The sequence below is a fragment of the Pezoporus wallicus genome, unplaced genomic scaffold (assembly GCF_028554395.1).
Source record: "Pezoporus wallicus isolate ANWC-B61680 ecotype Strahan unplaced genomic scaffold, APGP_CSIRO_Pwel_v1 contig_7876, whole genome shotgun sequence".
Taxonomy (NCBI): domain Eukaryota; kingdom Metazoa; phylum Chordata; class Aves; order Psittaciformes; family Psittacidae; genus Pezoporus; species Pezoporus wallicus.
In genome coordinates, this window is record NW_026641435.1 from 202,376 (window position 1) to 218,810 (window position 16,435).

Here is a 16,435-nt window from a genome sequence, read left to right on the forward strand (position 1 = left end):
ATACCGCTGCAAGCACAAAATACACTGGGATAAGCATTCCCGAACAGGCAGCATTTGAATGCACTTGGTCATAAGGGCCCAGCTGCCTGGAACAAACAACACCTGTTTAAGAGAGGTCTTTGTAAGTCACAGAGGTACTGAAAACACACTTACCTGATCAGGTATAAAGTGAATCTGCATTACAGTATTGTTTTCTTCATGTAAACCCATGAACTCCACCCCAGGAGCACCGTATCTGAAGGGTTAGTTGAGGATCTACAGTATTTAAGATGACCCACAGCTACAATTAATTGGTAAGAAGCTTGTTAGCAAGCAACATGAAAAGAGCTTAGTTTGAAACCATATTTTACTGTTAGTAATCTGGACTGAAAAGAACCAATGCAAATCTCCTTTGCTTTTATATGCGTGTGGCAGGTCACACACACTACAGAACATGGAAGCTCACTTCATACTCCTTTGAGGGTATGCAGAAGAGGTGCCTGGACCCTCAGCTTCCCCAGAGATGTTTAGTGGTGGTTTGCCAGACACTACAATCCTGCCTAACTGATTTGTAACCAGGAGACAGATGCTACCGCCCGCTTGTGGAGCCCAGCCTCCGAACACAGACACACCAGGAATGAATGATGAAGCAGGCAGTGGGAACACCAACTTTTCCTGTCTGGGCTGAGTGATTTGCCCGTTTTACAGCTTGCCCAGCTGGTGCCGTGCCTCGAGAACCACACATTGCAATGGGACTGGACATAGCTAAAAAAGTCACTACCTTCAATGCTTAGGTCTATAATGCCGGGACGGTGGAGCCTCAGGATGAAGTGCTCCTGACCCCAGGTTTAACCTGGGAGACAGAACTGCTGGTTTTGGTTTTTTTTTGGGGGGTTGTTGGTTTGTTTTGGTTTTGGTGTTTTTTTTTTAAAAAAAAAGGAAATCTGCCACAAATATCTACCCAACGCTGGAATTTACAACAGAAAGGGCTGCTAAATGCAGGCCAGATCTAGTCTGACCTTCTGCAGAGCAACAGCAAAGAGTCTTGTCTAACATCCACATTGGTTCAGCTTCTGTTGGAACTATACTTCACCTCTGGGCAAGATAATCCCATTCTGATCAGACCAAAATCACTTCAAACCTAGGCAAACTGGTCCTCATTCAGGTAACCCTTGCCTGCAGATTTATACTCAGTCTGATTTTTTATAGTCTCTTCAAAATTGCACGTTCTGATGTGGTCAGAGAAACCCGGCCAAAGTTGTCCAAAAGATACAGTTTAATGGCTCCCGATCGCGTTCCAATGGCCATGAGGCGGAGAAACGGGCTATAGCCCAGTGCACTAGGTTGATGGGGAAATCCATGTTCCACAGTCTGGCAGGGAGAAAGAAAAGATTATGATCAGCACGTTTCAAGGGCATTGTTGTACACAGACAAAAGCCAGAAGTTAAATATGGTGGAGCAGTCTGAAACATAGCACTAATGGTACCTTTTCTGTTGAAAAGTGTTAAAAAGTAGGTTATATTTGCTCAACCAGAGCCTAAGGATAAATCTATTCCAAGAAGCCAGGATGTGCAGAAGTGTAAATGAAATGAAAGAATAGTCTGAAAACAGTAACCCAAGCAGCTCCTTATGTTAAGGTTATAAATAATTCTGCATTAGCACAGCTTACTCAGCCACCACACTGATCACTCCGCATCAACTCTGCATCTGTAAACCAACCGCTCAGCACGATTTCAAAGTCTGACAAAAATACTGCAGCTGTATCTGCCAAATTCCACACAGGTCAGCCTGCATGACCTCCTCTTGCTGACTGACATCAAGAAACAGTACAAATCTATGAAGAACTATTGGGTGAACATCAGTGCTTTTCAAGAAAACTAAACAGATTTTCTATGGGGCAGTCAAGAAATGTAAATGGTAAAATTCTTCACTAAGGAAAAAATTCTTCCCTGTGAGGGTGCTGAGGCGCTGGCACAGGGTGCCCAGAGAAGCTGTGGCTGCCCCATCCCTGGCAGTGTTCAAGGCCAGGTTGGACACGGGGGCTTGGAGCAAGCTGCTCTAGTGGAAGGTGTCCCTGCCCGTGGCAGGGGTTGGAGCTGGAGGAGTTTTAAAGGCCCTCCAACTCAAACCAGTCTGGGATTCTATTGCGATACTCATTTTTCAGAGTAGCACAAGGAACCCTGGAATTTTTCTGGAGCAGGAGCCTGCTAGCACACCTCAGAGTCATTCAAAGCCATTTTGTACTGAAAAGATGTCAGTCCCTAACATGGGAAACAGTGCATTGCTTGGCATCAGTGGCTTCCCTAAAGGGCAGTTTACCCTGTACCAAGCAGATTTGGAGCATGTTGTAAACACCACACTTAGCATCACTGATACATTCACACACTATGCAGTAATACGCTGCCAGGATGCAACCAAGCTGTTTGTAAAATAGCTCAGACAAGTTTTTAGAAGTGCTAATGTACAGCGATTATCATTGTTTAGACAAAACAAGTATGCATGAGTGTTCAACAACATGCAGCATGTGAAGAGGGTGACTTCAAAAAAAACAGTTATCGTTACCATCCCAGCTTCTGCAAAAATATGTTCTTCTAAGGCAAACTGCTCAGCTCCAGAACAGGACTTTGTAACAAAACAGCACAGGAACCATTCACAAAAAAAAAACCCAAAAATATAATAAGCAGAGAACCCTCTTTCATCTAGAAAAATAAGCACTTGTACCTCACTGCCACCCTCTTTTCCATCACGTCTTTGAGACAGAGCTCATCACTTGGCTTTATGGTTTATTCAACCTAAAAGTAACATTTTATTTCCTGGATAATGATCTGGATAGTGATAGTGGTAGCCAGGTTCATTTCTGTGGTCACCTCATTAGCCTGAGGTGCCCCCAGTTGCTGGAGCAGTTTAATGCCTTTTTACTGTTCCCACTCAAAGACATGGGCAGAGGAGGATGTGGCTGACTCCAGTCTACCAGACTGCTTCAGCTTTAGCCATTTAATCACAATTCATACACTGTAAATACAGACGTCTTTCCTCTAAAGATCAGCTACCCCAGTATGAGGTCCTACTAGGGGAAGATGAGCCATTCTAGGGATAAAAACCAGGAAATATTGGATCATTTCCCAGTTTTCTGCTTATAAGACTGGGTAAAGGAGTAGATACTAATTTTTAGTCTTTTATATATAATAGATTAAGATTAGTAGCACTGGCTCTAAGAGCACTGAGCTTAATTCCCTTTATGATAACTTAATCTCATAGTTAATCTCCAGCCTCACTTATTTATATTCTAAGAAGATAATTTAAGTGTTAAGTTTGTATTATTAGAAACAGATGTTGACAAGTCAATCTTTTTAATGTCACTTTTGCTTAGCTACACATGTAAAACTTCCTAGAGGAGACTGTATGAAATCAGGAACTTATCTATGGACGTAGCATTGAAACATGGCAATCTTCCGATCCAGCACAGGCAAAGAGGAACTTCTCTGTACCACAATAGCTACTGAGACAACACAGAAAAGCTTCCTTGTTGTGGAAGTATGAAGTGATGGCATACAATTCTGAGAAGAAGGTAACATGTTGTCTTGACAATAAATCAGACATGTAATTGATCAGGTGTAGCATGGGCAATAGACACCATTCCCCTCTCCCCCAGAACAGAGTGAGGAACTTGTTAGGGAGACACCAGTGTAATTCCACTGTTACTTTTAGTTTCAGCTTGTTCACAGTCACTATCCTGTCATCACCACATCTAGGTGCCATTTTCCATGAAACATCAATTAAAAACAGTGTTTATTCTGAGATTTCTTCAAGCCCAGAAGATAAGGCTTTAAGCCACAGTTCTCATAATAAACAAACATGATTTACACGATACTCTACTGCCTGTTAGGAAGCTGCCAATACTAGTCTTAATATTGGCCTAATTGTATCTTGGGTTTGATCTGTTAATTTGTAAACACATTAGACAAGTCAATAAAAGCTTTAATTTTCAAGTATGAGACCTATGAACTGCATATCCGAGTGTACACCATTCAGTAATATAACAGGAGGGTAAGTTTTTCTCCAGTTTTTCCTTCAATAGAACATTTCAAGTACCTCCCCCATCCTAGACAAATTTGCAAAAGCCACAGTAGCTATTATATCCAGGAGTAAACTGCTAGTAACAGAAGACCACTGCAGAAAATAGCATCACATGCAGAAGCACAAGAACAGTGTTAGTAACAACCACAGTGTGCTACACAACCGCTTATGCAGTAAATGTACTAATGGTTTCTGACAGCTCTGCATCTTCACCAAGATGCCTGCAACATAACGAAAGTAACTCCCTCCTATGTCACTCATTTGTTTCCACAGCAGGGCAAGAAAGGCATCGGGGTGGCTTTTGGGCTGTACTGGCCATCAGTGGGGCCAGGCACTCACATTCACCGTACTGCCTACCCAGCTCTCTCTTGTACCTGCACCCAGCTGTTCAATCACATTGAGTCACCTTTCCTGCTGGCCTCTGCCCTCCCCTCCCCTGGGCAGCATTCCTTCACCTGCTCAGCAGGCAACCCCAGTGAGGGGCCGGGGGGGGCAGAAGGCAGGGGAGGGGACAATGGAGCCTTTCAGCAGAGCTGAAATAAGAAACCAGGGTGCCCAGGACGAGCCCTTCCTCTCAAAAGGGCCTTTGTTTCCCTGAGGAAAGGTGGGAGCTTTCCTTTTCACTTTCCTCAGACCACAGACGTGTCAGCCCCGGTAAAGGCGAGCCCAGCCTCAGCGGCATTCACTAACAGCGATGCCTCATTCGGTCTCGTTTACCGCAGGAAGAGCGCGGCCGAACTTCCCAGCTCTTCCCAGCCCACACTGGAGCTGCGCAGACGAAACCCAGCGCTGGCTCCCGCTTTCGTTTCTCTCCACTTCTCCTCTCAGATTGTTTTATGACAGAGCAGAGACAATCCCAACCACAGGCAATACAAGCCCCGTACCTTTGTTAAGATGTCTTCTGAAGAAACAATGAAGCCTGTATGTGTTAAATCTACTTTGCATAGACACTAATTCAGATTTAATGCAAGTTATCCATTACGCCCATTAGCAAAGGGTTAGGAAGAATGAAAGCGGGGGGGGGGGGGGGGGGGGGGTAACACAAAGCCATAAATTAAATGCAATGTTCCCAGTTTGGTAACATTCAGCTGTAAGACAGGCTGGTTCACCTGTGTCTTACCCATCATCTAGTCTGACAATGCCAGCCTGAACATGTTTGTTCTGCAGGGCTTGGACAGAGCCAAAGGCATCCAAATACTACTTCCAAAAGCAGAATAAACTTAAAAGATGTAGGCTGCCAAGTCCACATACCTTATCCTTCATTCTATCCACTGAGCTAAAAACAGTTTCTTGCAACAGGTACACACAAGTATGGGAAGTTCTTACTCATACAAACAGATATGCAAAGCTGAGTGACTGGCAGAATTCAGGAAGGTGTTTTGTGAAACAAACACGAGTTTGAGGATAGTTTAAAGAGCTAGTCCAGTGGTCAATCAGTCCTTTAAAACCACCTGGATGACCTCTTATCTGGAAGAGAAATGCAAAGGGGCAAACAGCAGAAAGATCACAAGCTATTTATACTCAGGGGAGTAAATGATTGAAAAAATCAACCACCACCAATCAGAAAGTCTTCTTAAACTGAAATCCATCACTAGGTCAGCACGGCCTAGTCACGATACCAACTTGTGTGGTATCACACATTCATATTCAACTTCAGTGTAAACAATAAAACGAGGGCAGGAATCCCCAGCACTTTTAAGGTACAGACCTTGCTTTAGTCACTACCAGCACCACACACCAGAGGTGCAAACACACCATCCCATTGCTCTCATCAGCAACTTCATAGTCCCACAAAGTATTTCCCAAGCAGGGTCTTAACCAGAAGTGTTTCAAAGACCTCAAACAAGTGTTTAAAAACTTGCTCACCAGCACTAATGCTCTTGCTTTACCAGCACATAAGGGGAGGACAGTCTTAGCACACAAGCTGCTGTATTTCTTGGCAGCTTGAAGCCACAGCCTTCAACAGGTCTGACTTTACCAGATCTTCTCAGTCTACCTAGATGTGAGTAGATGTTTACTGTATTCAAAGGGTACAGGCTTTCAAATGACCCATTATCTCTGGAAACACCAGAATGGGACACACAAGACTTGGAAAATGAGACAACTTTATGCAAGAAAAAAGTATAATGTAAAAGATTCTGGTATAATGTAATGGTATAATGTTAATTCCCTTTCTGATTCTTGATAGACAAGAACAAGTTACTGTGACTTAAAAGTGCAAATGCGTTTTGCAAGGCCTTTCATTACCAAGTTGCTAATAAAAATAAACCATTCAGAAGTGTCCAAAGTAGCTGTCTCCCTAGAAACAAGATGCAATATTTACCTTCAGGACTGAATCAAATGGAGTCACAAATCCTGATAGCAACTTCTAATATATTTGGACGTTTCCCTCTGCTGCAACAGCTGGTTCTTTCAACCCTGCTTTGCATCATCCAAATTAGCCTGTCTCTGACAGGTAAAGCTTAGCCAAGGTTTCTCATAAGAAAAGCATATTCAAGGAAGAGACATCCCTGAAACAGCAAAGGATTTTCCAAGGTATATACAATTTCATACACTTAAAAGCAATTTTGACCCATCCCTGGATGTCTTTTCTGAAGCTGACATTGCATTCAGCTGAATGCAAGCTACTCCATCCTGGTCTTCACTCCCTGAAATTTTTACTGTATCTGCATTAGCATTCCCTCATGGTAGCAAACAGAAAATAGGTCTGAATCACTCCTGAGTTCCTTTTGTCTCCCCAGTGGGAGGGAGGTATGCATGGAAATGGTGTGGTTTAGTACCAAATTACATTAAATCATCCATCTCAAATATCCAAAGTTCCACTTTAAGTCTATCTCTACACTACAATTTTAATGAATCAAAGAGGTTATTTCCTAGGCTGACTTCATTTATCCATTATACTTTTCAGCAAAATTCCATTTAAACCTTCGAAATACAAAACCTACAAATATATTTCTGATATCCAATAAAGGTGTAAGTAGCCATTAGCCTAGCAATGGATTAATAGCAGGCATTTACAAAGATGAAAGCACTATGTTCCTGGCCAGGGCTCAAAAGAAAAAGGCGCAGAAAGCTGGATAAATAGCACAGCCATTGTTTTTCCCCTCTTCACAAAGGGGAGGAAAAAGCCTAGATACAGACTAAGATAATAACAACTTCATTATTAATGACCATTGTGCTGCCTCGGTGCCACCACATTTCTGCTGCAGACTTTTAAATTCGTATTTAAAAGCGGAGGTATACTTATAAACTCAAAGTATAAGCACAGACAAAGAACTCTGAATTCAGCTGCATCATAAGCTGTGGCTTTTCTGTAGATTTAGAAAATATACTTTCATAGTGGTGCTGCAAAGACTACCTGTAACGTAAGGAGTCACGCACGGTACATAGCAGGACAAGCTACAGAATACTCAAGAGTATATAAAAGCTTCTGTGCAGATCTCATCTTATAGCAAGTGCCACTCCACAGCGTGACAACATCCTTCCTAAAGGAGGAAAGCCAGAATTGAGAACAGGCTCATGAAGAAAACTCGTCAGGCACATAGGGAAAAAAAGGACAGAACTGAAAGAGAGAACAAACCACCTCTCCTAAATGTAACTTTTCCACCCACACTCTAGGAGTTTTCCCTCCCGTTTGCGCTGTGCAGTGGCTCAGGAGGGATCTGCCTTGCACACATGTGCCGTGGAGTTTGAGGAAAGCGCCGTACCTTGTTAAACTGGAAAAGGTCACGTTTAAGCCTCTCTCTCACTGGATCATGTCCGGGTCTTAAGAACCTTCTCATCTTCCTCGCTGTAGTATCTTGGCAACAAAAATCCTAACAAAAAAAAAACAAAAAACAACCCAAAGCCATTAAACAAGAGCAGCCTGAGAAGCAGAGGAAGGAGGCTGTTTAGTTTGGTTTAGCAGGTAATACAAATCGGCCAGAACACAATGAGACAACACCACTATCGAGTAACAAAAACCTGATCCCACCGGAGCGGCACGGTACCATTTTCACAGCGCTAAAGCAAACCGTAACGGATCAGCCAAGAGGATTTTAGAAGAGTTTTTACACTCGGCCATTCTGTGACCACTTCAGACAAGCAAAACTGCAGCATTTGCATAAACATTCAGGCAAACCCACTCTAAAGGCTGACTCCGGGGCTCACAGGCAGCATTCAGTAGTATCAGTTTTCAGGCCAGGTAAGCCTCCAGCTATGCAGCTAAAAGAGAAAGAATGGCACTTTGGGCTCACTCCATGGGGACAGCAGGAAGGCGCTGCACTGCCTGCGGGTGCCTGCAGTAATCATTAACTTGCTGTGGTGAAAACTCAAGCCTAACTCCCTGCTCAAGGTGGGGGCAGGGAAGGAAACCTTGCACCTGCAGTTCAGTGCAGAGCTCTAAGCACAAGCCTTTCAGTGGATCTCACTGCACTGGGAGAGTCCAAGCAGGACAGATCAGACCTGACCTGCAACCCAGCAACCACATTGGAGGTTCCAGGCTACAGCCTCATACTCAAGAGTACTCAAGATTCCTTCTCACATCTCCCTTCTGCAAGTAAAGCTCTGCCAACTTTAAACTGCATCCTGACAAGTCACGTTGGCAAAAGCACTCCTGCCTGCCCCGACCACCTCTCACAAGCTCGTTCCCAGTGCACAGCACGCTCAGCTGGTCATGAAGCAGCTACAGGACACTCCAGTGAGTATTTTAATTTGTTGGACAGGAAATTACTGCAATTTACCAGCTACTCCGTACACAACACATGCACAGTGGGGGCCAGCACTACTGAGGCGCAAGGAAGAATCAATATAAATGCCTTACGGTAAGCCATCATCAGAAGTGGTACAGCAAAGTGGGGAGCAGACTAGTGTCACAACTGAGAGAGGGACCAGGAGCATCAAAGGGTCTGTCAAGTGATCAAGGGCCTTGGGGCCGAAGGGTGATGGAGAGACAAGAGCTTTCACAGTGATCTGTACAGAGGGGAGCAGCAGAGCTGGCAAACAAGGTGGCTGTCGGTGTGCTCCTGCCAGTGAGGATGGTCTTTGGTTAATGACTTAAACCAGTGTCCTGGGTTCAGCTGTAGCAGGAGCCAGCTGCTCCAGAGGAGCTTAAACTGTTTTTTAGGTTTCTGCCAAAGCCTTACCAGCTGTGAAGGACCAGAAAAAGGAAATGGTATTATAAACAGGATGCTCCATAGCTATACTTTGAGAAGTCCCTTTAGAAACTCCCTGAGCTAGAACTCATTATCTCTGTGTTGCACTACCACCCAAAAGGGTGGTTAGCTTTCCTGCTCACGCCCCAAGACCTCCAGCCACCCAGGCAGTGCTGTCCAGAGCTCACCAAGAGGAGTGCAGTGCAGTCCTGGTTCAGAGGGCTAGAAGATCCCATCAGCACCAAGAGCCCGAGACACTTAGTCCCCACCTAGAATCACTGACATCTCCACTTGCCACAGAGCAAAGTGCCTCTGAGCCGTGGCCCATGCCATCAGCACATTCAGGGCTGAATACTCACAGGAACACATATAGCATGGGATCCCTGAAAAGAGAGGAATAGTAAAAGTGTGGTTTACTTGGAAAATATATCCTTCTGTAAGGATTTAGGTACCACACCTGAGTTTTCAAAACTGCATCAGACATGTCTTCTTTCACGAGGCATTTCTGAGAGAAACAAGGATTTATTTACCCCGGGTTAGCAAAAGTTGCAGAGCAGCGACAAGCTGCTGTGCTATGCAAGGAGAACACATCACACCCATGTACAAGACGGTTTCCCCTTAGCCAGACAAGGAAAGGAAGGTGCCAGACGCGCCCTTTCCCACTGTCAGTCAATATCCTGGACCTGTTAAACTGGGCAAACCCACAGAGAAACTCAACTCAGTATGCTCCCCAGTTCAGAGACCTCCTCAGCTTTGACAGCAGAGGCAAACCCACAGTTACGAGCCCAGGAGAGTGGGTTTGATTTGAGAGACACAACTTCATATTTAACACCCTCCTGGAATGTTGTATCCTGAAATATTAATCGCACCCAGAAGCACACCGTTTTAACCTGCTTATGCAAGAGGTCTCACATTCACACTCCAGCCCACAACAACTTGCTCAACTGGCTAAGGAGCATTAGTAGTTGAGAATCAGACAGTAACTCACTTGAAGAAATGCCATCCTGGCAAGCTGCTGCGTCCATTACCATCAGAGCAGCCACGATGCAGAAGCCAGCTCTCATTGACTTGGATCGAGGTTTCATGCCCGACCAAAGAACTCCCAACTGTCACAGTATGGGAGGAGGCAAGAGGTAAAGACATTTTGAGCAAAGGCAAGGAAGGAACAGCAAAGAGAACGGCCTCCACTGCAGCACAGGTTGTTCAGGTGGAATTGTTACCACCATTTACAAGGCTCTTGTCAATGAGATTTTTCAGTACAATAATCAAGTGCCTTCTCTAATTCTAGGAAACCCAAAAGATCCCACAGTCTGCATAACCCCATCTTCCAGGTGCACACTTACATACTGCAGACCAGTTTCTCTCCCACGCACCTTCAGTGTCTTACATAAAACTCTGTCCCATGTGCTCTGTAGTTATCTGCCAGTCAGCATTTACAGCCATATGGTAACAGTTGTGGCTGCCAGTAGCCTCTGAAGCCATGCCAGGTCTGCATGTATCTGATGTTCCTATTTTCCAGGGAAACAATGCAGTAGCTTTCAATGATGAGGGTTTTTAGCAGAAACTGTGCGCAACATTCCCCTCTAGAATGCCTTGGGGTCAGCTGCTCATGGGCAGCAACAGCCCAAGGCTGAGCCAATCCCGATTTTGCTTATATTGAGTACCTGGACACTTGACAGCAAAGCCCGGGGTGCTCTGTACATAGATCTTCTGCCACTCTGTCAGCTGAATGCTCTGCTAAATACTATGACGCACCCATTTTCACCTCATTTTATTAGATGCAGCCACAGAACAAAACCTTTTCACTATTCAGAGAGGAAGGCAATGAAAGCATGAGTTGCAAGATGATCCTGTTTCCAGTCACAGACTAAGGACCAGTTAACATCGAAACCAGATTTCAGTCCAGCTTCCCTGCTCAGGAGGGAAGCTGTTGAGATTTATGACAAGTACACAGGCCACGTGCCAGGACAGGTCATGGAGCACAGACCATCCTGAGCGAGATCACACAGCATGTGTGGGAAAAAGGAGGACAAGGCCTGGTCAGTAAGGGTTCATGTAGGTCCTGCTTAACCAACCTGATCTCCTCCAGCAACAAAGTGACCCGCCTGGTTGATGAGGAAAAGGCTGTGGACATTGTCTATTTGGACTTCAGTAAAGCATTGTACACCGTCTTCCACAGCGTTTTCCTGGAGAAACTGGCTGCTCATGGCCTTAAGAGGTGGATTCTTCGCTGGGTTGGAAACCGTCTGGATGGCAGAGCCCAAAGAGTGGTGGTAAATGGTGTCACATCTAGTGTGTGACCAATCACTACTGGTGTCCCTCAGGGCTCAGTACTGGGGCCAGTGTTGTTTAACGACAATCTGGATGAGAGGATCGAGGGCAACCTCAGCAAATTTGGAGATGACACCAAGTCGGGTGGGAGTTTTGATCTGCTGAAGGGTAGGAAGCTCTGCAGAGGGATCTGGACAGGCTGGATCCATGGGCTGTGGCCAATGGGATGAGGTTCAAGAAGGCAAAGTGCTGAGTCCTGCACTTGGGCCACAACAACCCCCTCAACGCTCCAGGCTTGGGGAAGAGTGGTTGGAAAGCTGCTTGGTGGAAAAGGACGTGGAGGTGCTGATTGATGGAGCTGACCATGAGCAGTTTGTGCCCAGGCAGCCAGGAAGCCCCCAGCATCCTGGCCTGGATCAGCACCAGTGCGGCAGCAGGGCCAGGACAGGGATTGTGCCCCTGCACTGGGCACTGGTGAGGCCGCACCTCGAATCCTGGGTTCAGCTCTGGGCCCCTCACTGCAAGAGAGACATTGAGGTGCTGGAGTGGGGCCAGAGAAGGGAATGGAGCTGGTGCAGGGCCTGGAGCACAGGGGTGATGGGGAACGGCTGAGGGACCTCGGGGGTTCAGTCTGGAGAAGAGAAGGCTCAGGGGGGACCTGATGGCTCCCTACAAGTGCCTGAGAGGAGGATGGAGCCAGGAGGGGCTGGGCTCTGCTCCCAAGGAACAAGGGATGGGACAAGAGGAAACGGCCTCCAGCTGCACCAGGGCAGGTTTAGATGGAGCTGAGGAACAATTCCTGCCCCAGAGGGTGCTCAGGCATTGGAACAGGCTGCCCAGGGCAGTGCTGGAGTCACCATCCCTGCAAGTGTTCACACAGCATGGGGACGAGGCCTCAGTGCTATGGGTTAGGGGTGGCCTTGGTTGGACAGGATCATTTTAAAAGGTTTTTCCAACACAGCTGATTCTATATTCAACAAAGCCAAACGTTTTTTCCTAGGAGAAGCATCAGTTGTTCCTCAGTGCTGTGTGTTAGCAACCACAGAATCCCAGACTGGTTTGTGTTGGAAAGGACCTTAAAGCTCACTCAGTTCCAACCCGCTGCCACAGGCAGGGACACCTTCCACTAGAGCAGCTTGCTCCAAGCCCCATCCAACCTGGCCTTGAACACTTCCGTCCCAGAGATCCACATTTTGCTTTGTCTTCATTGCTTCTGCATGCAGCAATGTGTCTTGATGCCCATGCACAGCTTGCTGAGATACTGTGGATTTTCTCTGTCAGTCAAGCATAGGCTGGTGGGGAATTACTCTTCATAGAAACTTGTTGCCAGTTTTGCTTATATCCTCACATTACTATGGAATTTCCAGCCAAAAGTAGGAGAGAACCAATGTTGTAAGTCACAACCACACAAGTTAATCCAGTCTTGCAAGGCAATGAAAGTCAGCAGTTTTTACTATGTAGACAGTATTAAGCGTGGATACAGTCCCAAGTTAACCCCACAACAAAAACATACCCATAATGAGTTTATTTTGCTTACAGAGGAGAGTTGCAAGGTTCCATCTATGTGATTCCTGAGAAGCCTTTACATTACTTGCATGGGTTTTCAATGGGGTAGGGTCCAACAGCTTTCTTTTCAAAATACCATCAAGTATCTCAAGAACTCTTCAGTCTTGCCTTGCTTAAGGTCTCGTTTTCATTCCTTCCTCACCACCCCTTCCTGCTCACAGGTCCTTAAAGTGAGAACTTCTCCCTGTGTATCTGATAATACTTTATCAACCCTGCTAAAATAAAAGAGGCCTTTCTTATCAACAAGCTTTGTTTGAACTACAAGCAGTGAGTGCTTTTGTAACAAACAGGCACCATGGTGGCCTTGTCTGAACCAAGTTTCCTCCCGCACCCAGAAATTTGCCTTGTTCCTGTTGCAACAGGAACAGTCAGCAGCAACAAGAACAAGACAGAGGCCAGATCAATCACACAGGAAAAAGCTATTCCTTAGCACCAAGGATCTCACAACCACCAAAATGATCATTTAAATGCCCCACATCAGGTTTATAGATGGCAGGAACCATCAGACATGACTCATTGTGAAATTACAATTTTAAGAACACTTTTAGCTTGAACTCAGTGAAACAGCCCCTTGCTACCCTTTAACTGGGCTGTCACTGAAGTTCATCTCTACAACCAGTCACGGCTGTAACCACCACCAAGACAGACACTCGAGAAGAAAGCACAAACCAAGCAGAACAGCTGGAGGCAGAGATGGAACACTTGCAGTCTGTGGAAAGCTTGGAAGTGTAAGATACCACCCCCTTTTCCCAGGATAAGGCTTCACTGGTAAGATGCTCTAACAACAGTAATCTAACAGTTCAATGAGACCATGCACAGCTCCCCTGTACACAACACCAGCTCCCATGGTTCTATAAACAAGAGTGTTGAGATGCACTCTGCGTGCAACGGTCAGGCAGGAGCAGAGAGGTAAACCAGCAGATCCTCCTGTAACAAGGAGTTACTTCTGCCAACTTGGAGAGACAAGAGTTAAATGAACAACTGAGCAGACTGTGTCTGACACCCCATGCACGGGGCTGCCCTCCCAAAACACAGAAAATAATAAATCAGAGAGAGATTCCCCAGCAACTCTCGGAAAATAACTGAGAGCCCATCATACAAATCAGGAGAGCTCATGTACTTCCACAGTTTTGTACTTGGAGTTACCAGGGACCACCCACTTGCATTGAATTTACTAACTGTGCAAACCTTGTGTGTCACGGTTCCCAATGTGTTCTTGTCACAGGAGCATGACAACGTGAAGTTTCAAAAAGCTACAGCAGAGCAGTCTTTGCACTGAACACTATTGTACAAGATCCAAAACTCTTTGTCTGCTTCAGCTGAGAAGTGTGATTCAAATGGAAGAGCAGCGTATGACTTTGGAACAGCATTTTACACCAAACTTGGTGGGTCCATGCAGTAAACCAGGAAAGCATTTGCTTCTTACAGCGACACAAAGAGATGTAGCTAGAAAAAAACTTTTAGATGAGAACTGGAGTTTCCATAGGATTTTCTAGATGTGTTTGGATTAAAGCTCATCCAGTTCCAACCCCTGCCACAGGCAGGGACACCTTCCATTAGAGCAGCTTGCTCCAAGCCCCGTCCAAGCTGGCCTTGAACACTGCCAGGGATGGGGCATTTACTTATTCCAGATTTCTGCACAAAAATCAAACTTTGTTACCACCAGTCCCTCCTCTGATAGACTGTTTTAAGGAAAAAATCAGGCTACAAGCAGTATCACATACTTTTACTGCCATGTACTAACTGTATTACATGTGTTAATTGCTCTTACTCTTTGACATCTCTCAAGCCTCTGTATCAGCCAAGGAAAAAACCCACACCTATTCCATAAGCAATTCCTGGTAATCATCACATCGAGGCACCAAGAAGCCACTGGAAGATACAGGACTCTCAACAGGGTTAACTCCAATATTTTTTTCAGCCAGTAGTTAGAGCAGATGCAATTTGTTCAAAGCCAAATCAAAGCCATTCCTCTGCACCATCCCATGGGTGTGGTTGAGAACTCTCCTCCCTTTTCAATACCATGAAGTAAACGGAGCCTCTACAAATGGAGTGGCGACAAACAGCACTGCTTACAACTTGCACAGACCATCCCTGTCCCCTCCGTGGGCCAGGCTGTATCAACAAGAAACGTGCCAGGATACACATAAAAGCCTCGGGACATATCCTCCACTTTGCATCCCACTTACCAGAAGCACCAGCTTCCCGAATCAAAGTTAGAATATCTAGGTAGCTGCTCTGGGCACACAGCTTCACCTGGGACTCGGTAAAGCAAGATATTCCAGTTGACTGCAGTGCTCTGGGATGACAACAAAGAGCAGCATTCCCCACGGAGTAACACGTTACAACGGGCAGCTTCCACATCTATTATCTCAGCGAAGCGGCCCTCCCGCCTGGTCACTATGCTCACATGAATGCAAAGCTTCGCGCTGCTCTGCTGCAGAACCCCGCTTCAGCATTGACACCACGAACAGTAACACACACAAAACTTCCTCCAAAGCCAAGGCTAAGCCTCACCTCCAGGAGAGGAGACTTCGGAGCCAGCTTGTTCCCAGGCCACAGCTGCAGGACAACCCCCGACAAAGCCTTAAGCAACCGGATTTACCTTCTTGTGCCACCTGCTTGCTGTTGGACACAACGTGCTCCCTCACTCACGAAACGCTTCCAGTTCTGGAACGGAAACCCCCGGTAACGCGGTACCGATGACACGGGCACGGCTTCGACAGAAACAAGAAAATCCGAAGCAGTCACAGCGCGTCCCACAGGGAGCACGGCGAGTCCCAGTAACGCAGCTGCTCCGAGCCGGCCGTACCCGAGTTCCGGGAGGCGGCCGCGGGCAGGGGCAGCCCCAGGCGGTGACGGGCCGGCTCCCGCTGCCCCGCTCAGGCCCCGGAACGATCCCGGTCGGACCCACTCGCGCCCGGGGCTAAACCAGGAAGTCCCGAAGCCGCGACCTCCGCCACCAAGTCCCAGGATGTAAAAACTGCCCAAGTCCCACGGGGAGCCGAGACCCGAGTCCCAGGCGCGCCCGGGGCTCCAGGTGCTCGCCGGAGCCGGGCAGCGCGGGGGGCCCGGGCACCCGCCGAGGTGGGAATCTCGGGGGCGGAGGAACGGGCCCGCCCCCCGGCGGGGATCCGGAGCAAAGTCGCGATAGGCGCGCAGGGGCGGGCGGCGGCCGTCCCGCCGCCGCGATCCACGCCAGAGCCGGCCCGGCCCGGCCGGACTCCCGCGAGATACCCCCGGCCCCGCGGAGCCCCAGCGAGCCGCGCTCACCTGCGGGGCTGGAGCCGCCCGCCCCGGCCTCGCTCCGCTCCCGATCCGCTCCCGCGGCAGCGGCCGCGCTCCCCGGGCACCTCCGGGACGGGTGCGGCGGGGCGGGGCCTCGCGCGGAGAGCGCACCCCCGCCCACC

General features: G+C 47.2%; 2 protein-coding genes across 3 annotated transcripts in view; one reads left to right on the plus strand and one right to left on the minus strand.

The window, feature by feature from the left end:
* Positions 1 to 16,396, minus strand: part of LLGL2 (LLGL scribble cell polarity complex component 2) — a 35,144-nt gene extending 18,748 nt beyond the window's left edge. The window contains exons 1-4 of one of the 2 annotated variants that reach the window (XM_057423948.1): positions 16,299 to 16,396; positions 7,764 to 7,871; positions 1,249 to 1,350; positions 154 to 231 (exon numbers count right to left, since the gene is read on the minus strand). In XM_057423948.1, coding sequence (XP_057279931.1) covers positions 154 to 231; positions 1,249 to 1,350; positions 7,764 to 7,838 — 255 coding nt within the window. In that variant the 5' untranslated portion in view covers positions 7,839 to 7,871; positions 16,299 to 16,396. Of the gene's footprint in view, positions 1 to 153; positions 232 to 1,248; positions 1,351 to 7,763; positions 7,872 to 16,298 lie in introns of those variants that run through there. The other variant, XM_057423947.1, reaches the window with a different exon arrangement.
* The window catches only part of ARHGAP44 (Rho GTPase activating protein 44), a 240,279-nt gene that overhangs the window by 176,877 nt on the left and 46,967 nt on the right, over positions 1 to 16,435 (plus strand). The gene's annotated exons all lie outside the window — the stretch shown is intronic.